Raw genomic sequence first — 26,593 nt, 5'->3', positions numbered from 1 at the left:
GAGCTTGGCCAACATGGACAAGTGTTCCTATTGTTGACAAAAATAGGATGTTTTAGTTAATTTGTGTTATTTCAGAAAATGTATTCTTGGGATCCGGCGATTGATCAGTTTGTTCATCGCATAGTTACTGCGTCAATTGCAAGACGATTGTCTGATCGTTTAAGTATGGATCGTGATCTAGCATATATGAAGGCTGAAGCTGATGGTAACCCAGTTATGGATGATGATTTATCTCCCATTCTCCTATATAACCCAACCTGTATGAAGCAAGAGCATTGGAGGGAACTTGTCACGAAACATTGGAATACAAAAGAATGGATAAAGATTTCGAATGCGAGCAAAACAAATAGGTCTAAATTTGTAGCTGGCCACCATTGCACAGGTTCTGCTAGATTTGTTGCATTTCGAGAGAGCTTTTTAAGATATTTAATATTTTGTGGTTATTGTATAACCTTACTTTAATTCTTTTATGCTAATCGTTCCTGATATAGCTTTTGTAGGAAGAAAAAATGGGCGGCCCATAATCTTCTTTAGCTTTTCTTATTGCACCATATACAAAAAAAGGGATGATAATTGAGGGGGATGGTAGCTCCTCATCTAATAATGCTTTGATAGATGATAGGGAACTCGAGGCTGTAGTAAGCTCTCTTTTATCTAATTGTAGATTTTTTTATGGATTTAAATTTACGATAATATGAAAAGGTAATGCTTAATGGTAATTATGTTCAAATTTCTATATAATAGGAATGTCTATCCGAATATATGATTGAGAGCTATGACACGGATGTTTCCACTCACCCAAAGTATGATCAAGAGTTATGGGAATGAGCTACTGGCGTAAGGAAGAGCGTATTGTTCTGGTTCATCTTCTGATCCAAGTTTCGTACGGACAGGCACACCTTCTGCTGATAGCGGAAAATCGTATGCTCAAACTCGGTTTGAAGAGGTATGTTTCTCTTTAACTTATGGGTTTTTTTTTCTTCACAAAATCTCGCTGCTGCAACTAAAATAGCCATCCAATTTCTATTGTAATTATTCGCATTCAGATTTGCTGTAAGTTCTGTTAATCTGCTGCTGTAACCTGTGTTAATCTGCTGCTGTAACTAGTGTTAATTTGCTACTATAACTAGTGATAATCTGTTGTTGTAACTAGTGTTAATTTGCTATTGTAAGTAGTGTTAATCTGCTTATGTAACTTGTGTTAATGTGCTGTAACTTGTGTCACTTATGTTAGGTTTTTTCCCTTCAGTTGCTGCTATTTGGTGTAATGTAGGGATGAGAAGTGGTCCTATTTATATGCATTAGATTGATTAAGAACTGTAACTCAAACCTTTCTCATGACGAATGATATAGATGAACAGATGTTGATGATGAGGTACAACGAACAGAAAATAAATAGATTAGATATTGATAAATGATAGATGTTAGTCCTATTTTCATGCATGAGAACTTTTTTGCTGATGGAATTTTTGATGTAATGGTCATATTTACATTTTACACAGTGGGTCACCCATGATGATATTCGGCTAATGTTTGCATATTTTTTATATTACTTCAATTATTATCATCCATTTTTTCTTCAAGTGCATCTTTGTTGACCAATCAAAGTGTAGTTTTATCTTTTATTTATAACTTTGTATTACTTTTTTGCAGGTAGAAAAAGTGAAAGAAACAATGGAGAAGATGCGTGAAGAACATGAGAAAAAAGAAGCGAGATGGAAAAACGCGAGGAGCGTCTTCGAAAAGAAGTTGAGGATAGTAAAGCTGCGACGGAAGCAGTTTGGAGAGAAATGGATGAAATGAATGAGAAGTGGGCTGAAATTTTGAAGCGTCTACCAAACCCCGATGCTTGAAATACTTATCTAATATTTGAATCTGTCTAATTGGTTTTGTTGTTTGTAAGCGTTAAGTTGTTTAGGTATCCTACTTTGTTTTTTGGCAACCAATGTGAATTACTTTGGCATTTATGATGTTTAATGAAAGAACTTGTTTTTAGGAAATTTTGATTTTATTTGCAGATTATAAAATAGGCAGGATTCCGAAAAAATGCAATTTTTTAGGAAAAACTTTTAATGAAAAAAATAAAATTAGCGACAGATTGGTGACAGAAATTCCGTCAGAAACTTTCTTACAGGGCCGTCGAAAACTGTCGCTAACATCTATCTGTAATCTTTTGGTAAAAGGATGTCCTAAATCCGTCGTAAACAAGACCGTCACAAATCCGTCCCAAAAGTCCGTCAGAAATCCATCGGTACACGGGTCTGGTAAATTAGCCGTCTTAAATCCGTCGGTAAAACTCAACGCAAATTCGAAGGAATTCCGTTGCAACAAATGTCGTCGAGAATCTGTCGCTAAAATCAGGGGCCGTCTCAAAATCTGTCGGTAAATTTTACCGAGGGCGATTTTAGGGTTCGCTCGATAATCCGTCGGAAACAACATTTGGGACGAATTACCATCAGATTGTGCCGTCGGTAAAGCTCAGTTTTTTAGTAGTGCAACTAACTACACTCGAAACGGACTTCCTTTTAAAAATCTAACCAACTCTGATTAACTTTCATACATACATAAATATACACATACAATAAAGAACCCAAACTAACTGTACCATGTGAACGGTCTAGAGCAAATGTTAAGTTCATTAGCTTATAAAGGAAAAGACCTGCCTTTGCCCCCTTCTGCCCCATTATTTTCTGCAATTTTTCTCCTCAGTTTTCACTCTGCATTACTTTTATAAAAGACGTTAAAAACGTGCATGACATTAGGTATACTATGTAATAACCAACGTATATCAAAATACGTCCGCAACAACGCGCGGGACGAATTTTTACGAGTTTCGTCTAATTCAGAATCACAAGACTCATATTTATATAACTAGATTTTTTTTATTTTTCCGATGGACGGTGAATATTTTATTTAGACTCAAAATTTATTGACAAATATATCATAGTGAAAAATTACACACTCAAAAATAAATTGATATAAATTCCTTCGGAAAATCATACTAATATGAACACTGAAATTTGCATTTCAAGGTAAGAATACTAACATTATGAACTTAAATAAAGTAGTGTTGTACCTTATTTGGAGCAATAAGAAGTTCTCATGATGTATATATTTATATGGTTTCATAAATACAACAAAACTAGTGAAATAATTCGTGAAACTACGAGTTTGTTTAAACGAAACAGTTTAATGATATGTTTTAAGTATTAAGTGAACGTAAATACTAAAGTCATTTAGTTTAATGACCCGTGAAACCACAGAGTTCGACTAAGAAACTCGTCAGCTGAACATTTCATCAAACACCTAAAATGCATATTAAACAATCCACATCTAATCATAAGAGATAATATTGGTTGTCATTGTATTTTAAAAGTGTAAATTAAAATATAAATTTAAAATTGGTTTCCTTCTACCTTGCTTTTATACATTCTCGTACTCAGTTTAAAACAATTAATAAAAATAATTCAAAATTATTTAATTTTAATAATTGAAATAATTATTAATAAGATTTAATAATAATAATTAATTAATAAAATTTAATTTTAATTCAAAATTATTTAAATTAATGACATCATCCACCATGCTTAGATTTTTTTTCTTTTGTTTTTTGATTTTTTAAATAAAGAAATTAACTTAATAATAACATCATCATTATAGAATTTTAATAGAAACTATAGATTTCAATATACATGATCCTACAACATTCTAGAAATAAAACCACGCAGACTTGCCTGAGTGGTCACCGAGTTGCCCAATGAAGCACACCACCCGTGTTCAATCCTTGGCTATGCCAAATTGTTCAAAAAGGGAGTGTGACTAGAGGGTGCGCATAATGCGCAATTCACCCGGTACCAGGTCTCGCGCTCGGGAGGCTTGATTACCCGAGGTTTTACCTTCTATGAGGGAGTCAATGTGCTCATTCATAGGAGGGTTTCCTTGTTTACACAAAAAAAAAAAAAAAAACATTCTAGAAATAAAATTACACAAACATTTTTCACATAATGCTCTCCAATAATTTTTTTTTTTTTTTTTTAACGACAGTTTATTTAAGGCTTCCAGCAAGAAGTAAAGACAATTACAACGGCTTAATTAGCCAATCATTCCACGAAATACAATCTTTACATCTACTAATTAACCAAGCATGCGAAAATGATCTAATAGAATCAAAGATCTCCTCTTTCTTCGCCCTATTCGTCGAAAATATAATATTATTTCGGAACCGCCAAATAACCCAAAACAATGTCGCCACAATTACCTCCAAACGAGACTTTGATCTGTGATCCATCACCATACTTTCAGCCCAATAGATCCAGTCAGCCCATGACTCAAAATTATTGATGTCTAAATCAATCCAAAGCCCAACTTTCCTCCAAATTTCCTTTGCCAAAATGCAATCAAAATAATAATTAATGTTAATGATTTAAGTGTTATCAACCATCATTTCAGTTAGTTTTAAGTTACTTGAAAGCAAATGTTATTTTAATTATGCTTAATGATAGATTTAAAGAGTGTGAGGTGTACACTCAAATAGGGATGGCAATGGATGTAAAAAAATCCGAGATCCGCGGATACCCGCACCTGTGATAGGTGGATAAAATCCAAAATCTTTACCCGCGGGTGGGCGATGGATGTAATTTTATACCCGCAGACGGGTCGCGGGTGGGTGATGGATGTAATAGATCCGTTGCGGGTAAAATCCGATCCGAAAATCCGTAATACCCGTTTAAATAATCCGCGAATATACCCGTTCTAAATGAGTGAAAATAACTCTAGTAATTCGTCAACGTACTTTATGATTAGTTTTAGCAACTAAATTTTAATTGTTAATTTTAAACATTCTAACTTCGCATATATTAGTAAGAAAAGTATAACTAATATTATATGTTTTCTCATTTTATTATATCATAAACATGAATATATTATTGGATGATGTTTTTTATGTCACTTTGAATTACGTAATGATATTTATTTTTGAATATTTTAATTTACATATACTTCATGAATAAGATCTGCGGGTAAACCCGTGACCCGCGAATATCCGTGAATACGGGTGATGGATCTAAAAATAAATCCATTAACCAAGATCCGTGGATTAATGAATCGTAAAAAAATCGGCGAGTGCGGGTGATGGATGCAGTGGATCCGCGCCCACGACCCACGGGTGCCATTCCTACACTCAAATTTATAATGGTATTTGTTATAATTCAGTAGGCTTATAACTACCTTTAATGGTTATAAGAATAAAGAGAGAAAAAGAGAGAAGAAGGAGAGAAGAAATATTGATATTGATATTTCAAGAGAAATGGTACACCTTAAATGGCTACCATACATGTCTATTTATAGCATAAAATATTACTATGCAAGAAATATAATAATAATAAAATTAACATCCAATCTAGATATTTTATAACACTCCCCCTTGGATGACAATTTTATTAGAGAATAACTAGTACTGCCTCGTTAAAAACCTTGCTAAAGAAAACCCATTGGGATAAAACTTTAGTTAAGGGAAAAAGAGTGCAGCATAGAGTTGACTCCCCCTCAAGTAGGCAACGTCTGAGTTGTTACATCTTCTGAACATGCCTCATGTCAATATTATGAACGTGTGTTCTGAAAATAGCAGTTGGCAGTGCTTTGGTATAAAGATCAGCAGAGTTGTTGATTGAACGTATCTCATTTTAATCTGGTTGTCTTTTACGAGATCTTGAGTATATGAGAAGAATCTGAGGTTTTCATCTGAAACTGTATCATCTAAATCTTTTATGTACAAGTTTAGCCCCTGTGATTTGTCTACAGTCTCCTTCATGGTTTGCTCAAACCCTTGTTTCAATTCCTATTCCCTTGTAGTTTTTTCTGAGCCATACCAACATACCATTCTTTTCCATCAAACTTATGACCGTTAAGACCGTCTATGGCTTTGGCGCCTCGTCAGTATTTATATTTTGTTCAGTCACTTTTGATACTCTTCTTTCATTTGTATTATGCAAGCTGCATTATCTTCATATATAGTTGTTGGTGAAGATAGTTGTTAGTCTTTAATAGCGTTCTAGTCCACAAGAATCAATAATGATTTGTGTCATTGATCTCAACCAAACACATTTTCGAGTAGTTTCATATAATGCAATCACTTCGTCATGATCTGATTATGTTGCAACAAGTGTTTATTTTAAGAACGCCATGATTTTTGTGGTACCTCCATTTAGGAATACATATCGAGTTTGAGATTTATCTTTATGAGGATTTGATGAATGACCTGCATATACATAATCAACCAAATCTTGTTTTGAAACGTTAGAATAAAATAATTTTAAATTAGCAGTTTCTCAAGGGTATCAAAATATGTGTTTATCCCATTCCAATGTCTTTTTGTAAGGGCTGAGTTGAACCTTGTCAACAAATTAACTGCAAAAAAATGTCAGGTCTTGTACAATTTGTAAGATACATAACAGTCCCAATTGCACTAATATATGGAACTTCTGATCCGTTAATATCTTCATGATCTTCACGGGGATGAAATGGATCAGTGTCAATATTGAGTGATCTAACAACCAATTGGCTTTATCTTTAAAAAAAATGTTTTAAAATCTTTTCAGTATAAGTTGTTTGATGTACAAGTAGACCATTAGGCATATGCTCAATTTTCAATCCAAGGTAATACTTGGGTTTTTCAAGATTTTTTATTTCAAAATAATTCTTTAGAAGTTGAATTATTTCATAGATTTCTTTATTTTGTTCATATGATGTTAAGAACATTGACATAACCATTTGTATAAACCCATTTAGAAATCTTTGTGATTTAATGGAATATATTCCCTTGGGTTTTACATTAGATGCTTATGATACCTTAACCCTTTAGGTATATTCATATATATCACTATTAAGTGATCCATACAGATAAGTAGTAACAACATTCATGAGATGCATTTAAATAACTACCAGGTTGATTAAGTGTCTAATAAGTAATTGTATCCATTACAGGAGGATAAGTTTTCCTCCTAATTCATTTCTGGTCTTTGTGGAAAATATTGAGTTACAAGTCTAGTTTTGCCTTGTAACTTCATTTGCACATTTCTTTTCGGATAAAAATTCATTTGTATCCTATACGTTTCACATCTTTAAAAGTGATAACGATTGATCCGAAAACTTTTCTTTTATCGAGCGATTCTAATTCAGCTCGTATTGCTCCTTTCCATTGAGCTCAATCATGTCCATTTTGTATATTCAATGACAGATTTTAGTTCCAGATCATCATCTTTATTCATGATGTCATTGTAACATTATATGAAAATATCTCATAGAGATTTTAATTTCATTTCGGTTCCATAATATTGCATAGTTTATCGCAATTTTAGTATTTACATTTATCAATATCCTCTGCAGAAGGAATATTGATTTGTGGTTCTTCTTGAACACTTTCTTTTACCTCATTATCAGCTGATTTTCTTTTTCGAGGATTTTTATCTTCGGAACCAATTGATCTTCCACGTTTGATGCGTGGCAAAGACTCAACAGTGACATTATTGCCAGCTTTTGGAATTTCAGTTCGAGCTGGAGCATTTATCGCTGGTATATATGATTTAGTCACTTTTTTTATATCTGTAAATGCATAAAGTAATTAATTTGCAAGTTCTTGCATATGCATTATTTTTGAACTTTCGTTTCACATTCTTTTGTGCGAGTTCAATATACCTTAATTGATGTTCACATCATGAAGCATCATTTTATTTTTTATTTTTTTTTCTTCCCCTAATCTAGGGAACAATGTTTTATTAAAATGACAATCAGCAAAACGTGCTGTAAAAACATCACCCATCATGGGTTCAGTATATCTTATGATTGAAGATGTTTTATATCCAAAATATATTACCATCTTTCTTTGAAGAACCATTTTATTGTGTTGTGGTGATACAATTGGAACATACACTGCACAACCAATGTTATAAGGTGGAAAATATTTGGCTCTTGGCCAAAATCAAGTAGTAAGTGAAAATATTTATGACTTCCACATGGTATAATGCGAATTAATGTCGCAGCATGTAAATTTACATGTCCACATATAAATATCGAGAGTTTTGTACTCATTATCAATTGTCTAGTTATTAGCTGCAAGCGTTTATCTATTGATTCAGCTAAACCAATTTTGTGTATACACATGAGCAACTGGATGTTCAACAACAATCCCTGTAGATATATAATGATCATTAATTGCTTGAGATGTTAACTCACCAGCATTATCAAGTCTCATCCTTTTAATGGTGTAATCAGAATAATGTGTTCTCAATTTAATAATTTGTGCAAGAAACTTTGCAAATGCCATATTACGGCTTGATAACATACAAATATGAGACCATCCGCTAGATGCGTCTATTAGAACCATGAAATATCAAAATGGTTCACATGATGGATGAATTGGTTCATATATCTTACCTTGAATTCTTTCAAGAAACATTTGTGATTCTTTTTCACAATATACTTTTCATTAATCACCATATGTGCTTTCCATTAATCACCATATGTGTTTTTTTTTTTTTTTTATCATATATCCTTTTCACCATATACGCTTTTAATCATATGCGCTGTGTTTTTCACCATATGCGCTTTTAATCATATGCGATTTTCATCATATGCGTTGTGCTTTTCATCATATTCGCTTTTTATCATATGCGCTTATCATATGCGATGCGCTTTTTATCATATGCGCTTTTTTATGTGAATAGTAAATTAATTAATTTCGTTTTACTATTCATATGAATTAATTTAGATTTACTATTTTGTTAATTGAGTAATATATATATATACATCATATACTTGTGACTCCGAAGGCTCAAATGAATTTGACCATATAGTTATACGTTGTACCTTGCACATTAATTTTCAGTAGAAGCTTTAGATGCATATTATTTTCAGTAGAAGCTTTAGATGCACTTTTTTTTAATCACCAAATACCACAAACACTTTGTTTGCGTTTGTTCATAGTCATCAATGAAAACCATTTTCTTTAATTTTATTTTATACAATAAAATTAACGCATCATTTTTCTTTTCAAAAACAATAATCTATTGTTATTGTTCACTTGTGCCATGTTTAACAACAAAAGTCAACAACCTCTGTCTTGTTTGTTGTGGCAACCAAAAACAACCTTTGCTTTTGTTACCGAGAATCCAAGACCAAAAAAAACAATTAATTTTTAATTAATCTTTTATCAAAACCATAAATGATTTTATTGATCTACGTTGATATGGCCATAAAGAATTGACGGCTGACCTACTTTTGTAAGTGTATTTCGGCTATCATCCCGAAAACGCACAACGACCTTTTTTTTTTATGAACTATTTGTTTCATATCTAGCTTAGGCAATTATTGTGAACATTTGGTCCCTATAAGAGCATTTATTTTTTAGACTTTTAGTTGATTTGTACTTGTCACAATTAGGGATAGCACCCGCGGGTCGTGGATGCGGATCCATTGGATCCATCACCCGTACCCGCGGATTTTTTTAAGAGACATCCAATTGAACCCTTGTTCGTTGAAACAATTTGACTATATTTTTACTCCCCATTATTAAACGGGCCATTTTGATGCACACTCTTAAAAAAATAATTTGTTTTTTAAGTTTTATTATTCAACCTCCTTTTTTCAACGGTCACGTTTTTAACAAAACATTTGACAAGTTTGGAAAAAAGTTTTTTATTGATTATCATCAAAAGTTTTCTATTGTCACTCTACTGGATGGAATTATGGCATACAACCAAAATTGCAACCCAACACTACATAAGAACAAAAAGGTTGTTTTAATTAACATTTGTATTATGTATATGTGTTAAACTCGGAATAATAATAACTTATTTTAGAAAATTAACATAAGACATGTTGAAATATTTTTGTCACATTTAGCTCATCAAGTCTAATACTTATCATTGATAGATTTTATCACGTCTAGGAGATGTTTACTTTTTTCTTGTATTAAGTCCTACTTTCATTTACCTTTGTTTGGAAAAAAGTTTTTTTTTTACTTTGCTTTCCCCCTTTCTGTAAAACTCATTTAAACACTTTCTTTGTTTTTTTTTTTTTAAAAAAACTTCCTTTTTTTTACGTTACCCGTAAATTATAAATATATAAAAAAAACTTTTTGTTTAAATTTTTTTTCTAGTTTTTAAAAGGCCACTTGACCAATTTTTTAATTCTTTCACAACACCTGATATCGTGATCGTGACCTTTCACCAAAGCAAGAGATATTCTTGATAAACTAAACACGGACTCGTGTTTGAAATTGTCGGCCACAAAAAAATTCATTTGATAAAAGTATATATATTTTTTTAGTTATAGAAGGAGACCACTTCATTTTCAATACTTCATTTTTGACAAAAAAACTATTCCATTTTACCATCCCTTTTTTTTTACTTTAACTTTTAAGATATACTTTTAATAAAAATACAAACTACTTTTTCTTATTTTAACTTTTAAGATTTACTTTTAATAAAAATACAAACTACTTTTTGTATTTTAACTTTTAAGATTTACTTTTAATAAAAGTACAAACTATTTTTTCTTATTTTAACTTTTAAGATTTACTTTTAATAAAAATACAAACTATTTTTTTATTTTAACTTTTAAAATTATAAATTTAAGAATAAACATTAGTATGCATGAAATAAATAATGATTAATTGCATAAGTAATCATAAATGTTAGATAACATATAAAGACCCCGTCGTATTCGTATTGATCGGAATTAATCTCGACCCATGGTACCGTGTTGTCAAATGACGTGTTGCGTACATAAAGTACCGTGTTGTCAAATGACGTGTTGCGTACAATCATGAGGTCTTATTAACATAAATATAAATGTTAGTGAAGTTAGTAAAAGTTAGATTACAGAAATATAATTCAGGTGGTATAACCGACCATATATAACTTAAATAACATAAATATAAATGTTAGTGAAGTTAGTAAAAGTTAGATTACAGAAATATAATTCAGGTGGTATAACCGACCATATATAACTTAAATAACATAAATATAAATGTTAGTGAAGTTAGTAAAAGTTAGATTACATAAATGATAGTTAGGCGACAGTGTCGACCATATATAATTTAGGTGGCAGAGCCAACCATATAATAAGAACAATACAAATGCACTAAGAACTTAATAAAAATTAGTAGTTCAAAATGTTAGTAGTCCAAAATTTGATATGTCCGAGTCTGAAAATTATTAATAATTTCATACCTTGATTAGTGACTCGTGATCGTTTGAGATATCCTTTGATTACACTAAGCTCTTCGTGCTGATAACGTGTTATAATTCAGTAGGCTTATAACTACCTTTAATGGTTATAAGAACAAAGAGAGAAAAAGAGAGAAGAAGGAGAGAAGAAATATTGATATTGATATTTCAAGAGAAATGGTACACCTTAAATGGCTACCATACATGTCTATTTATAGCATAAAATATTACTATGCAAGAAATATAATAATAATAAAATTAACATCCAATCTAGATATTTTATAACAGTATTGATTTTATGAAATTGCACGAGCAAGTTAGATATGTTAATATGAGTTTATTGTACTCCGTATAAGACACATAAATTATTTTATTATTAATTAATAAATAAAATAATAACTTGCCGTTGTTGAAAGAGAGGAAGGATTGCTTAATCCAATTAATTTTTTTTTTGTAAACAGAGAAAATTATTATTAACGTATGAATAACTATTAAATATTTTTTTTTTAACTAATAGGTCATAAGAATAATAAAAAATAACTTACCATTGAGAAAAGCTTGCTTAATCCAATTAAACTTTTGTAAAAAGACAAAATTATTATTAATAGATAATTATTAAATTTTTTTAATTAACAGATGATATGGAATGCGAATTGTAAATCGTAGTATGCCCATCTATCACATAATTATGTTTTAACACAAATTATTAATATTCATATGAATAATTATTAAAAATCTCAGGGATATTGAATGAATATTTTTAATTATATAATTTCACAAAATAATAGCGTAAAATGAATATAGGATAGCGTATATAATCAACATAAATAATATGGAGTATAATTTAGGAATCGATATGATATAGTTTTTAAGGAAATACCAGATAGATTTAAAAAATCATGGATTTGGGTGAAGTCATGAGGTAACAGCTAAAATTTTCAAGAAGCTACAGAAAGACATATTGTAAAAAAGCTTACATGTCGAGAAAAAAATATATATATATACCACATAGACTTTGATAGATACTCTTTTTAGTTAGTTATATAGTTGGATTATATGTTGGTATGAGGATAAAGCATATGAGCGATACAACTTTATTTAAGAGAACACTCTTGTACTTAATTTATTATTTAGTAGAGTACATATCTCAATATGTAAACAAAGAAAACAGTTTATACTTGTTGATAGTGTATCTCTCCATCCAGTTATTAACCGAAGCTATGTTAACGAAAGTATCACGCTTATAGAGGATTGATGACATAAGAATTGGTCACAAGAACACATATGTTGAATATAAGTCATGAGCGGGATATCCACAAACTCAAACAATGACACCCAAACGATAAAAGAGGAATACTCCCAAAGTGTGATCCTAGTATTCAGGATCAATAAGAAATCGTATCCGTTATACGAAGATATGGTAACGGAGGAACATAGTAACGAAGGGGATCACAGTTACCAATGGACAAAGACTCATCCTGAAGTCACAAGAATACATAGGCTGAAGGAGAGAAGTAAGCGGGTTGACCAACTCGCTTCTACTAACGTCCAAATGACAAAAGAGGAATGCTTCAAACTAGCTTTCTTCAACTGCAGGAGTTACAGTCGGCCAAAGGGAAAGTTCCCTTTGTCTTATCAGAGATTGTCTTGGAGACCGATCCCCACATAGAAAGCTGGTGATAGAGCTGTAAAGTAGCCCTATAAAAGGAGAGCATGATAATTGGCATTCGCTCCAAAGCGCAACAAACACACACATACAACTCACCATGAGTTACTTTCGTATCTTGATGGCGTAAAGTACGGTACCTTCGTACTACCTTCGGGGAATCGCCAACAAGCATACATTCATCATCATACACCTCAATACCACTCATCAAGTGATCAGATCTCAACCCACTCATCAAGTGATCAGATCTCAACACCATTGTTCTTTCAACAAGGGTCGCCAAGAATTGTACAAAAACTTATTATCTACACAATTGTCTAAATACAAACTAGTAGCATAGGATCTTCAATACTTTAGTGTAAACTTAAAACAACACTTATATTACAACGTCACAACAGTTATTGATTACTTTGAAAAATGTTAAAACAATTCTTATACATAACATCATAAAACATACACCAGAGTCTAATCAAGAAACCAAAATATACAATACTCCATGATTTGTTGACTATCAAGGGAGCAATAACCATCCAAAAACCGACAATTAACCCAAAAATCAAGCTAACAATGAAGCCCCAATCCACTCCATGTGGTACATGGAGCTCCACAAAGTTTGTTGCCAATGAAGCTGGACTTATTTGTAACATCCCGCGTTTTTCCGTTAAATTATTTTTAACGCCGTCTTTTTTTTTATTTTATATCCTCGGTATCTCGATTCGTATCCTCCATTAGCTACATTCTTACAATATTTTCGTTATTGGATTATAACGTCTCCCGTACTCTCGTGTAACTTAAAATAATTCGTTTGGTTAATTCCCGCACCCGATTACAAACTAGAGGGACTAGACTTGTCAAAAGACCAAACCTTTGACTAGGTCAAAGTGGTCAAACCACCTCCTCCATTCATTATCCTCTCCATTTTCTCTTTTTCTTTAATACTTCCCTATTTTTTTTAAATTCTCCATTACAAAGATTCATCATCCATTCATGATCTAGCAAACTTCAATCAAAACAAAATACATATTTGGAATCCTCTCTTCATCCTCTTCAATTTGATACCAACTTCATCTCATTTGGGTAACTTTCTAAAATCACTAATTCTATGTGTTCTTGAGATTTTTGAGTTATAAAGTTGTTAATTAGTGTCTATGGCTCATTGTGATGTCGTGTATGTAATTTGTATGCTCGATTTGTTGTTTTTGGTGTAACTAGCTTGAATATGAAAAATGCTTGCTTAATCTTGTGTTTTGGATGCTCATATGTTGTTAGATTGTTAAAGTCCATGTTTTAATTGTGTTACTAGTATCATTAGCTTCGTTTTGGTGTATAGGTTGATTAAGAAAACTTCAAGAACATGATTAGTGATTTTGTGAACTTGGATTAGGATTTGATAAGCTTTATATGAACTTTTGGTGCATCAAATGCTATGAATTGTTGTTGATAAGTGTTTGGTTGCAATCTGTGCTTGATTACCTTCAAAACGGCATATCATACATGTAAATTGGTTGCCCGAATCATGAAATGCGTTTTTAGAACTTGAAACTTTGATTATGAACGTTTAATGCGGTTTTGGGTTGTTGTAAGTGTTGAATTGCTTGATGAAATGTGTCTAGGTGTTTTCCTCGTCAAATTACCTTTCTGATGATATAAGATACATGTTCTAATTGTTTGCGGATCATAAGATGTGGTTATTTGGTTTTAGCTCGTGCATACTTGTGAAAAACAGAAAAGTGTCTGCCCAGATGGTGGCGCGGCGCGCCCCATCCCCGCGCGGCGCGCGGATTAGCCTGGCCAGATTCTGCTTCATTTGGCACATTTCACGCGAAATGTTTGACTAGCTATCGACCTCCGATTCACATGAAACTTGTTCTAATATACTTATATATGAATAATTAGCATAGAAAAATAGTCCGGGACCCGATCCGAACATGTTGTCTTTTTCGTTGACTTTGACCCGACCAAAGTTTGACTTTTTGTCAAACTTAACCAAATGATTATGCAATCTTTCTAACATGATTCTTTACTTGTATCTTGCATGAAACTTGACAATTTGATTCACATGCTTTATAATCGAGTCGTAACGAGCCATAGGACTAATTGAACATCTTTGACCGTTTGTGTTTACCGTTATTGATATAACATATATGTTTAGGTCAAGACTAGCTTTGTCTTTGCACGCGTTTACTTGTTGAAGTACTTTATTAATTCTTGCACTCAAGGTGAGATCATAGTCCCATTTTTTTCAATCACTTTTATTCTTTACATCGTGGGCTGAGAAACACATACATTTCATACTTATATACTTTTCATGCTTTTACATTGTGAACAAATACGAATACAAAGATGCATACGAGTTTGAACAAAAGTCCTCAATCCAATTATCATTAGTTCCACTTGCAGGGTGTAAGTGTAAGCGTGTAATTATGTTGTGTGGCCATACGGGTTTAACAAACCCTCATTCAGACGGTTCGCTACCGTTAGTGAATGAAATATAATTTCAACAATGTATAGTGTAAGTTCTAACACTAAATTCAAAAATTCAGAGGGAAGATTCAGTTAAGCCTTGATAATTGGGTGCTCGTGATACAAATACTATTTTGGAATGTGAACGATTTTGGTTAAGCAATTCATAAAGAACCTTGTGGTTCAATACATTTTACTTACTAAACCTATGATTTCACCAACGTTTTCGTTGACAGATTCTTCTATGTTTTTCTCAGGTTTTGAATGCTTAAGTGATACATGCTTCCGCACTCTTTTGATACTTGCTTGGATGTCGAGTATACATGCATATTTGGAGCATCTTTTTGGCTACTTTTAAATTGTGTCGCATAGGTTTCAATTGTACGTTTAACATTGTAATGTAACTAGCCGTCGAACTTCTTTTGTAAACTTGAAACACCCTTTTACATTGAAATGAATGCGACATATTTTGGTCAAACGTTGTCTTAAAGACTTATGACCATGTAATGGGACCTACGTAGTCGACGCCGTCACTTGACGATTTGTCGGGGTCGCTACATTATTGAAGCTTTGAATCCGAGTACTTGATGGAACTTTCCCTCTAGAATTTACAAACGATCAAACTTCCTAGCTAAACTAAAATTACAACCACAACCACAACAAAAGCTCGCGATATGAAAAAAAACCCCATATACTACCAAGATCAATAATACTAACTACATGCAATCTAAACCACAACATAGATACGAAAGAATGTGACCAATCTACCCAATCGAATGAGATATTAGAAATCGTCTTGATCGAAGCTTCCAAACAAAATGAAACTGAGAACCCCGAGCTCAAATATCTTAAATAAACTCGTCAAATTCATCCATCTCGACATTCTGAGCCTTTTTTTTTTTTCTGACGGCAAAAGAAATGTATATTAAAGAAGCTCCCTAGCAAGGCGCTAGGAGAGAAAAATACAACGGCTCCCCAGCATGGCGCTGAAAGAGAATTACAACGGGCTTAGAAGCCATGTGTTCCAATTAGAAACACGACCTCTATTTTTAAGCCAACGAAAAGAAAAAAGTTTAATGATATCAATTAAATTACATCTACTAATAACAATATCATTAGAAACTATGTCGTTCCGATGTCTCCAAATGATCCAAAGTGAAGTAACAATGATTGCACGAATCCGAAGCTTTGACGAGCTCAGCATTGTAGCTCCCTCGATCCACGTATCTACAATGATTGAACCTTTTTTTTTTTTTATTCTTTTGTATTTTATTTTTAATCGACGCACTAGGAAAATCATTAAATCGCAAGGGTTAATAAGACTTTATAAAGATGAATAGTTATAGTTGGACATTTATAGCATCTTTAAAACATCAGTATTTGTTAGTAAGAAAAGTTAATCTGAATTTCTCTACAAAATAAAACTCAGGAAACACATTAAGGAGGTATTACTTTTTCTTCACTCCCTTTCTTTTCTTACTAAAACAAAATTCGGAACAAGGTTTGAAAAACTTGTAATACCAAAGACAACTTCCACGGTTCCTTGTAGTTATACTCCTATAACTACTCGTAAAAAACTTGTTACCAAATTCTACAAATATCACTAATTTACGATTTAAGATCTAAGAATAAAAAGTGAGAAAGTAACATCGATTCCAGGCTTTTGTAAAAAAGAAACATTGAAACCAAATTTGCGTAACTTGCTTTCGTAAATTAGCGTAATAACAATAAATAATTATAATTATTCCGTATAAAATAAGACACAATTTCGTTTGTTATTTGCTTCTACAAACAATTCCCTCTTCTCTCTGTCTCTCTAAAACTTCCCGGATCTTCTTCTAATCATGACAGGTTTAGTATCTTTCTATCTCTCCATGTATGTATGTATTTATGTATAATTTATATATTGACATTGATGATAATGATTATGCATTTGCACCATCACACACATTACATTTTAATTTAATAAGATCTTTTTTGTTACATATAAATTAGGACTCATGCATTTTACGATGAATACTTTGTGTGGATTTTTTAATTTAAAATCAACAAATGGATTTAAACGTAATTCTTGTTAGGGTTGTCGTTAATGTGTATATATTAGTATGTTGATGTCGTTAATATACATTAATATGTTGTACATATCAATTTTTAATAGCAGTTATTGAAATGTACAAGTCTTTTAAGTATTCAAACACTCGATATAGAGGAGGAAAAACCTTATCCGTGTTTGGTCGCGTCAGTAATTTAGAAGTTACATATGGGCATATGGAGCACAAGTGAATTTGAAGTTGTACTGTAGACTTCGTAGGTTATATACTACTTTATATCAATTCTGTAGGCAGTAAATCAGTAATAAATCCGAAACAATTCAAATTTCGGACTTTAGTTTACGTACATAAGGAAATTAAGGGCTGTATATGTTCCTCCAGTTTGGATGATTTGTTGGAGGTATTACATAGGATAATGCATACAAGAACTTTATCTTTCAATGTTTTCGATTCGTACACAAGATGATCACAAAGATGTTTGAATTGTATAGCAACCTTTTAACTATTTGTTCCTCATTTCATACATCTGTTAAGGTATTTGTTTTCTTGATCACAGATAATGAAGATCAAAAGGCTATAAAAGACGAAACGCAATCAAGCCTTCCACCAATCAAAAACCTCAAACGATGGCAACGTTGGTGGTTAGTCTTCCTCAACATTGGTTTCCTCCTTTTCGGTCAAGGAACCGCAGTACTCCTTTCAAGATTTTATTACGAAAAAGGCGGAAATAGTAAGTGGGCCACCACTCTCGCTCAAAACGCCGGGTTCCCTTTTCTCTTTATACCCTTTATTCTTTTTCCTTCAATCAAAGAACCATCAACCAAATGTCCTAGGATTGTTGTCTTGTCGGTTTATTTAGGTCTTGGCGCCATTATCGCAGGTGATAGTTTATTGTTCTCTGTAGGACTTGCATACTTATCAATGTCCACTTACACACTCATTAGTGCAACTCAATTAATCTTCAGTGCCATTTTCTCATTTTTCTTAAATAACCAAAAATACACAATTTTAATAGTGAATTCCATCGTTGTTCTTACGTTATCCGCCTCTTTAGTTGGTGTCGAGCGTTCAGAAAACCATAACGTCACTCGAGGAAAATACATTCTTGGGTTCGTTTCAACAATTTGCGCTTCTGCTCTTTACGCTCTTTTACTTTCACTAACGCAAATTTCGTTCAAAAAAATCATCAAGAAAGAAACTTTTGCGGTAGTTCTTGAAATGCAAATTCATACATCAATCGTTGCATCGTGTATTTCAATTGTGGGACTTTTCGCTAGCGGTGAGTGGCGTTTATTGGAAGGTGAAGTTGATACTTTTGTTGAAGGGAGGTTGAGTTACGCAATGACGTTGATAATGACATCATTAGCGTGGCAAATGTGTACGGTTGGTGTAATAGGTTTGGTGTTTGTAGTGTCACCTTTGTTTTCGAATGTGATTTGTATTCTCGCGTTGTGTGTTTCGCCTTTGGGTGGTGCTATTGGTTTTAATTATACGATGAGTGGTGCTAAGATTATTGCGGTTCTTACGGGGATTTGGGGGTTCTTGACGTATGTGTATCAGAACATTCTTGATGATCTTGAAGAGAAAAAGAAGAATAATGTAAATACTGAAAAATCCCCTGAATGTTCTTGTTGATTTAGAGGTTTTTTGAGTTGATTTTTAGTGAATTTTTCAAGATCGACTGTTTGTTAGGTTTTTGTGAATGGGTTTATAACTTTATATGATCATAGAAACACATTGTGTATAGGTTTATAAGTTGCAATACAATACAGTAGAACTAAATAAGTTGTAAAGATTTGTTGATAGTTGACAAATTTCTTCTGTATGTTAATAATATATTTTCATATATATTCCATTTAATTATATTACTATGTTACACACAATGTTAAACTTCATTTTTCGAAGTTGTAATACCGCATATATCGATTGATGCACAGTATAATCTGAAGCAGTAAGCATGTAGAGTCATTGTACAAAGCTATAACAATAAGCAAATTGATTCTTTTAGTTACACACTTGATAAAATTGCAAGAAAACAGTTTCAAGAAGAATATTCAAATGTACCAATGTATTTGCTTATGATTTTTTATTATCAAAACACGAGAAATTTGTCAGTTTACTTCAAACACATTCCTTCAATACATAAGTTGAAATAACCCTTGCCCTCCGTTTTACGGTGTTTATCTGTTCGAATTTCAGTTTCATTGTATTCAGTTTTGAAGTTTTTAGGAGCAAAACTAAAAAACCAAAAAACTGAAACGAAATTGAAACCAAACTGAAAATAAAAATTTGAATTCAATTCGATTTCGATCAAATCGAAAAAAATACTCCGTAGTATATATATCAAGATAATCATAAAAAATCGACCTTGAAGTCTAATTTTAATTTAGGAATCGGTTTGTAGTCAATATATTAATAATTTAATATAATATTAGTTGAATTCAGTTTTGTATTCTGGCTCATTTTACTTCAAATTTAGTAAATTTTTTATTTTTATTTGTGTGTGTGTGTGTGTGATTTTGCGTTCGAATCAAACGCTAACACCGAATATTCGACACCATCAATCCATTTATATAGCAAAATGTGAAATGAATACTGAAAACTGTACAAGTTTAGGAGGATCACAATAGCAATAGCAATACAAACAACGTTTATGAACTTTAGCTTCCGTATAAATACTGAAAACTGTACAAAATATACTTCAATACATTCCTTCAAGGAATGGTTTCTATAATCCACAAAAAAAGAAAAAAATAAAATAAAATAAAAAAACACAAGTAAAATAAGATTATGCAATTATGCACTAATATTCGAGTACACAACCCTTTTTCCTTCAGTCACATTAAGGTGATCACAATCGTAATAAAAAGAATCTCGACATGCCACATCAAAATGCCATCATATATGACTATATCTTATGCAGGTAGTGGCTCCTCCATAACTGTAGTTTTGTTCATTCAATAATGAAAAGGAAATATGATGATATTGTCAAACTTTGCCATTGAATTCAACAGTAAAATAACATAATAATTAAATTAATAATTAACAAAAAAATGTAAGGTGTTGTTTGCTAGGAGTTTAAGAAGTTTACTAACTTCGGCCCATTTACCGCGAACAAACCAATTTGGGTAAAGATTAATTTAAACAAGTCATATGGGTAAAAACTGAATATACAAAAGCAACACGGTCAAATTAGTAGAAAGTAGGCCAAAAGTGTACTTTTAAATTGCTTACAGCTTACTAAATCATTTTACGCATTAATTATAATAGTAAGTATTTTAACTCTAAAAAAAGGACTAAAAGTATTTCAGGTAAGCCCGGCCGACATGTTTAACCTCTACCAAAAACCGCTCATTTTAACACATTGCCCACCCTTCAAATGTTGCTACCACTACTAAGACTAATACAAAGGCGCTGAATTACTAACAATTTTTAACTTTTGAAGACTGTGTCTAATTTTCTAGATACATGACGATGCACGTGAACTATTTAAGGCTTTTAATCAAACTGATTTGTAATAAATTCTTATTTAAATTCAGCTGAAGTAAACAAGTACATATATACCACATGATGATGATGATGATGATGATGAGAGAGAGAGAGAGAGAGAGAGAGAGAGAGACCTTTTGTTTGTGAAGCTTGAGGTTTATCAGCAACAATATCAGAAGCAACTGGTGGTTTAGTTGGTACATCAGGTAACTCCAACGTCTCATCATCTTTTGTGGAAGACGGATCGGGAACAGGGGTTTCTGGCAGATCGTCAATTGTCATCTGTAACAACAACAAATTATATACCATAAGATCAGTGGCGGATCCAGAATTTTATTTTACCGGGGGACGTAACTTTTATATAAAAAGTTTTCGTTCATAGTAATAAAAAAGATCCTTCAAACACTAGTAAAAGCTTTTAAACTATATCAATATCAATATCAATAAATAACAAAATAGTTTAAACTCATATTTTATATTTTTCTCATATTATATTTTTAAAATTTTATATGTATTTAACAGTTTTATACATATTTGTGTATATAAACATATTTTTTACGTTTTATATATTTGTATGTTAATGTTAATAATAAGCTGAATTTTCATATCTTTCAAGGAAGTTAAATTGATATTTTATAAAGCTTAAGGTTCAAACTGGATATTAAAATTGAAACAAAGGGCATATTCTTAAATATAAGTGGGGCCATTACTTCTTTCTTCTCCCCATTAAACTGCAACCACCATTTCATCCATTAATGTTTCAAGTTATTATTAACTGTGACTATCGCTGAATCCAGTTTTAATTATAATAAACTCACACATGAAAACATATAAACAGATTTTAAGCACCGGGGGCGTGTGACCCCAGTTGCACCACATTGGCTCCGCCCGTGCATAAGATGCAGATGCAATCCGTCAGCCAAAAAAATCAAAAGAGGTATACTACGAATACTTACGAGTTACGATATAGCTTCAAGAAAAAAAATTATTTCGTTATACTAATGTCTAAAGTTTTCTAAAGCCTTAATACAGGATAACCCCTTTCTAAAAGGTTCCAACTTTAGACTGACCTTTCCATTTATTACTTTCCACACAAAAGTAATAAATTATCACAACAGTCAAAATTTAAAATTTATTGCCTCACGGTTTCGAGAAATTAAGTTAGAAATATTAGTATATTACTTCTAGTTGTGCATTAGTACATCTCAATGCATGTGAAAAAGGAACATGTTACAATGATCAAATTTATCCCTTTCCTCATAAGAGAAGATCGCAAAATATAATTATGCATTTCTTACCCAAAGTGAAAATGATCATGTCATTTTCATACAACACTCTATACTTATATATCCAAAAAGTAAATAATACTACCATGCTTATCCCTAAAAACTGTAAATATTTGGTCCCCGCAGCTTTGGCTCAGTGGACATGTGGTGGTGCCTAGCACCCGGCGCCCGCCGGGCTAGAGGTCTCAGGTTCGAGCCTCGTCACCTACAAAGGATATTATTTGAAAGAAATTCCTTGAGGGTGGCCCAAAGGGAAGGTTTTACCGACCCGCTCCGGGACTAAGGTCCGGCCCGCCTGCCCCGTATGGGATGGTTTAAGGGTCGGATCCCCTGAGTGTGGTTCGGGTTTCCTGCCCGAACGCGTGTGTGTGTGCAAATGATGACTAGGCTTCGGTCCGGACTGATGCAAGCTTGCTGTTCAAAAAAAAAAACAAAAAACAAAATACCAATATTTGCCCTGTTTAACAAGTTTTATAGATAGAACTCACTTATTAGTCTATTGAGATTGCTTATGAGGGTACTTAAGACATTTCACAACTAGTTACGCACTATACACAGTGGAATGTTATAGTATATACAAATTGTACAAACACATTGAAATAACAGCGTACCTGAGCTTCTAGGCTTTCAAATTCTGCTAGAACGTCCTCTTCATCTTCGGCTGATAACTTCTCTCCCAAAATCTCGTTAATTTCCTGACCACAAACCAAAGTGTCCACAAGTTAAATATATGGTTATAAAAATAATAACAAACATACTATCAAGTATTAACCATTAGCCGATTATACAAACGAAGATAAAGGGTTTACAACTCTGACAAATATCTGTATTGAAATTGACTGACAATGCCCCTACGTTGGCTTACCAATCAAGCTGGAATACTTATGTGTATCATCTAAGATGTCCATTTTCCAAATAAAAATTTGGTAAATTCGATAATCATAAAGAAGAGAAGAATATTTTAGTAAGTCAAACTCTATCAAACTCGGCCAAAAGTCGGGATTATTCAGAAAATCGGCCAAAAGTCGGGGTTACTCAGAAAATCGGCCAAAACTCGGGGTTACTCGGAAAAATGGTCAAAATTGGTCAAAACTCAGTCAAAATCGATCAAAGTCAAAGTTAGTCAAGATCCGAGTACTCCCCGACTACTCCTAAGGTTTCCGAATACTCCCTAAAAAGTCCCGACCGAGTACTCTCTGAGTAATGATTTTTGCAACCTTGCATAGTACTTTTGTCACCTTCAATATAGCATAAAGCTCCAAAAATCATGATACACAATTATGATTGCAAATAAAACTTTAAATTCTGCTTTTATTTTTGCCATATTTATAATTTCAGTCTACTACAAATGTGTAATGGTAACTCACATCTTGGTAAGCTTTGGCTTCGGCTGTATCATCCATCAATTTTTGTACATCATCCAAGTTAATTTCGCCTTGGATTGCCTTCATTGCATTATTCCCCGCTTTCAAACTCTCAAAAACAGACTTTTGCTTACTTGCTAGTTCAATATCTGCTAACTATATCAAATTGTGTTATTTAGGGTTAAACAAACAGTAGGACGCTATATTACATTACAATAATAAATAAAGCAAAATGACTACTTACTTGTTGCTCAACGTTAATAAGCCATGCATCAACTTGTTTGAGTAAATCTTCTTGTACTTTCTTCTTCTTCAATGCTAACAATGCCCTTTCTTTCTTCTTTTCACGAAGCAAATCTTTTGCCGCTTGCTTTTCAGCTTCTATAACTTTATCAAGCTACAAAAATAATTTAACAAATTCTTTAACTAATGATGAAATATCTAGAAGAAACTCGGATAAGACAAAAATGAGAAAACGTGTAAATCAGAGTCAAGCTTACAAATATTTTGTAACAATAGCTAGTAGGCACATAGGTAAGGATGAAGAAAGGTAAACCACGTTTTTTGGAACAACCCAAAATCAATTCAAACGACAATTTTCATCATTATGTTGGTGGTATATCTTTTTTGGTTCACATAATTCCCCTAACTAGTAAAATTAAATATTGTGACCTTTTTTCTGAACGGGGGTATTAAATTCACTGACGCGGCCATTAGCCACCCACCCGATCATATCCATGAAGTCATGGGTCATGCTCACTTCCTACCCCCGTTAGGAGGAAACCCCTGAGGGAACCTTGTTAGAAATGGGCAGAACCCACCATTTGCAAGAAACACTCAGAGGACTTCATAACCAACTGCAAAGCAATTGCATTATAAAAATCCCCAATGGAGGCTCAAACTCGAGACCTACACCCAGGAAAGGGCGGTAACCACTCAGCTAAATGGAGATGGTTGTGTATTATCACCTTCATGAGTACTAAACCACCAACGAGCTCTTCATCACATTAACTGGGATGTAATCTATTTCTGGTATGATTAATCAACATGAAATATCCATAATTCATCCATAAAACTTAAGCCTTGCACCATGGAGCAACGAAGAAAACCTTCAATATTCTAAAAAAACTACAAGCATCAAGCCAAAAACACCATGTCTCGTTTATAGGTTGACTATAGCGCTTCCATATAACTTAGATTCAGTGGCATCAAACCCATGATTGACAGATTGTTTCTATAACATTGAAAGGTTGAATTCCAGACAACATAACAATTTTCTAAACCATACCAAACTTTAAAAAGTTTATATGTTTTATTACACCTTTCTTTACAGTTGACACCCACCCTACATTGAACTCGTACAATATAAGTATCGATATATCAATAGCAGAGGCGATTCTATGCTTTGACCCGTGGGGTCACGAGACACCACTAGTTTAAAAATTTTGTGTAGAAAATACCCTTTGAAATGTGTAGGACACCACTAAATTTAACTACAGGACCCTATATATTTTTCGAATTTATAGCATTTCCTTTAAACTCTATAGGATATGATACCACTAAATTTAGCTAGTCGGACTCCATATATATTTTGAAATATTATTAGTACTAAAAAAATGGGGAACCATTGAGTTTTGTTTCCGAAATCGCCACTGATCAATAGTGTGTCTCATATTTCGACAACGTTCTACATACCCATCCATGATCATAGCAAAAGCATGCATTAACAACCCTAAAGATAAAACTTCCCAAAATGAAGATCAACAAAATCACGATATAACTTCGAAAACTCATAATTCTCACTACTTTACATTCTAAGTATCCAACAAACTGCCATTCAGCTACTTATCCAGCCCACATTATTAGGAACAGTACATAATAACAAAGGTGTACATAAACATTTATATTAAAAATAATAATACCTGTAGCTGATATTGAGCAAGTTTACGTCTTTGAGTTTTAAGAGACAAAATTGCTCTGTCAACTTCAGTGATCTTTGGTTTTTTTACAAACACATTCCCCATCTCAGTTAATTAAATAAATTTTATTATACCACAATCTCAAACCTTAAAAACTGGAATCAATTGTTTGAAAATATTAGAGTTCGATTGGGGGTAATTTAGGGTTTTGAATATCTCCAGGATGCAATACAAAGTAGAGGGATTTCGATGTTAGGGTCTTCCGATTGGCAATTGATGTAATTTGGGGATAGAGAACAAGTCAAATTTTGGTTTAGAAGATGATTTTTAAATCTATGAAATGGAACCGGATCCGGATAGGAAAGATGATGGTTTTGAATTTGTGTTTTGAAAGTAGTTCATACTAATTAGTTTTAATTTTTTTTTTTTTTTTTTTTTTTTTGGCAAATAACGAAAGCTATATTAAAACAAATCACCACAACAGAGACAAGAATACAAAAGAACCACCACAAAAAGGCTCGAAGACATAAAACAAAGTTAACCTAGACAACTCGAAATGCTATCTAAATCCGAACCTGAAAGAGGACAAAATAAAATACAAGAGAACACAAACAAAACAAAACAAAACAAAACAAAACAAAACAACATAATAAGAACCAAATGTCAAACCAACAAAAACCTAAAAAAGAAACCAAGTTTGAATCATTACCACCCACATCCGCACTAGCCTTAAACGAGATGGAAGGCTCGATATCACTCCCGTCGTCATCCAAACCTCCATTCCTAAATTCATCAAAAAAAACCTCCATCATCTAAAGGTTCGCCCGCCCTCGTGCCAACGCGCTTCCCTTCAACACTCACAAAAGTAAACCCGCGTTTATCATTCCGCTTACAATTGCCCTCAATCTTATCCTTGTCACTCGAATCGTGCAACTGAAACGCCCCATCCGACACAATCTTCTTCTTATCCTTCCCTTTCCTCTTGCACGTCCCACTCGTAACACTCTTCTTACCCCCATTAAACCGAAACTTGTTAGCTTGCACGTGCCAACCCTTACAGCGACCTTTGCAATTCAAATCTGCACAAATACAATATTTACGACCCGCATTGTTACCGATAGCGACGTTAG

At 32.8% G+C, this 26,593-nt stretch overlaps 2 protein-coding genes across 2 annotated transcripts; one reads left to right on the top strand and one right to left on the bottom strand.

Annotated features, from left to right (window-relative positions):
- The first annotated feature begins 17,879 nt into the window (after positions 1 to 17,879).
- On the top strand, positions 17,880 to 19,040 carry LOC139900811 (probable purine permease 11). The gene has a single exon (XM_071883564.1). It carries the CDS (start codon positions 17,880 to 17,882, stop codon positions 19,038 to 19,040), a length of 1,161 nt encoding a protein of 386 aa, XP_071739665.1.
- Positions 19,041 to 20,024: 984 nt separating this feature from the next.
- LOC139897206 (vacuolar protein sorting-associated protein 20 homolog 1-like) lies at positions 20,025 to 25,828 on the bottom strand. The gene is made up of 6 exons (XM_071879872.1): positions 25,467 to 25,828; positions 23,789 to 23,941; positions 23,548 to 23,700; positions 22,792 to 22,875; positions 21,029 to 21,176; positions 20,025 to 20,346 (listed from the first exon to the last, which is right to left on the bottom strand). The coding sequence occupies exons 1-6, from the start codon at positions 25,566 to 25,568 to the stop codon at positions 20,321 to 20,323; spliced, it is 666 nt and encodes a 221-aa protein (XP_071735973.1). The 5' UTR covers positions 25,569 to 25,828; the 3' UTR covers positions 20,025 to 20,320.
- Between the last annotated feature and the right edge of the window lie 765 nt (positions 25,829 to 26,593).

This window comes from Rutidosis leptorrhynchoides, chromosome 3, assembly GCF_046630445.1.
Source record: "Rutidosis leptorrhynchoides isolate AG116_Rl617_1_P2 chromosome 3, CSIRO_AGI_Rlap_v1, whole genome shotgun sequence".
In the NCBI taxonomy this organism is placed as follows: Eukaryota; Viridiplantae; Streptophyta; class Magnoliopsida; order Asterales; family Asteraceae; genus Rutidosis; species Rutidosis leptorrhynchoides.
This window is presented reverse-complemented; position numbering and strand designations above follow the sequence as displayed.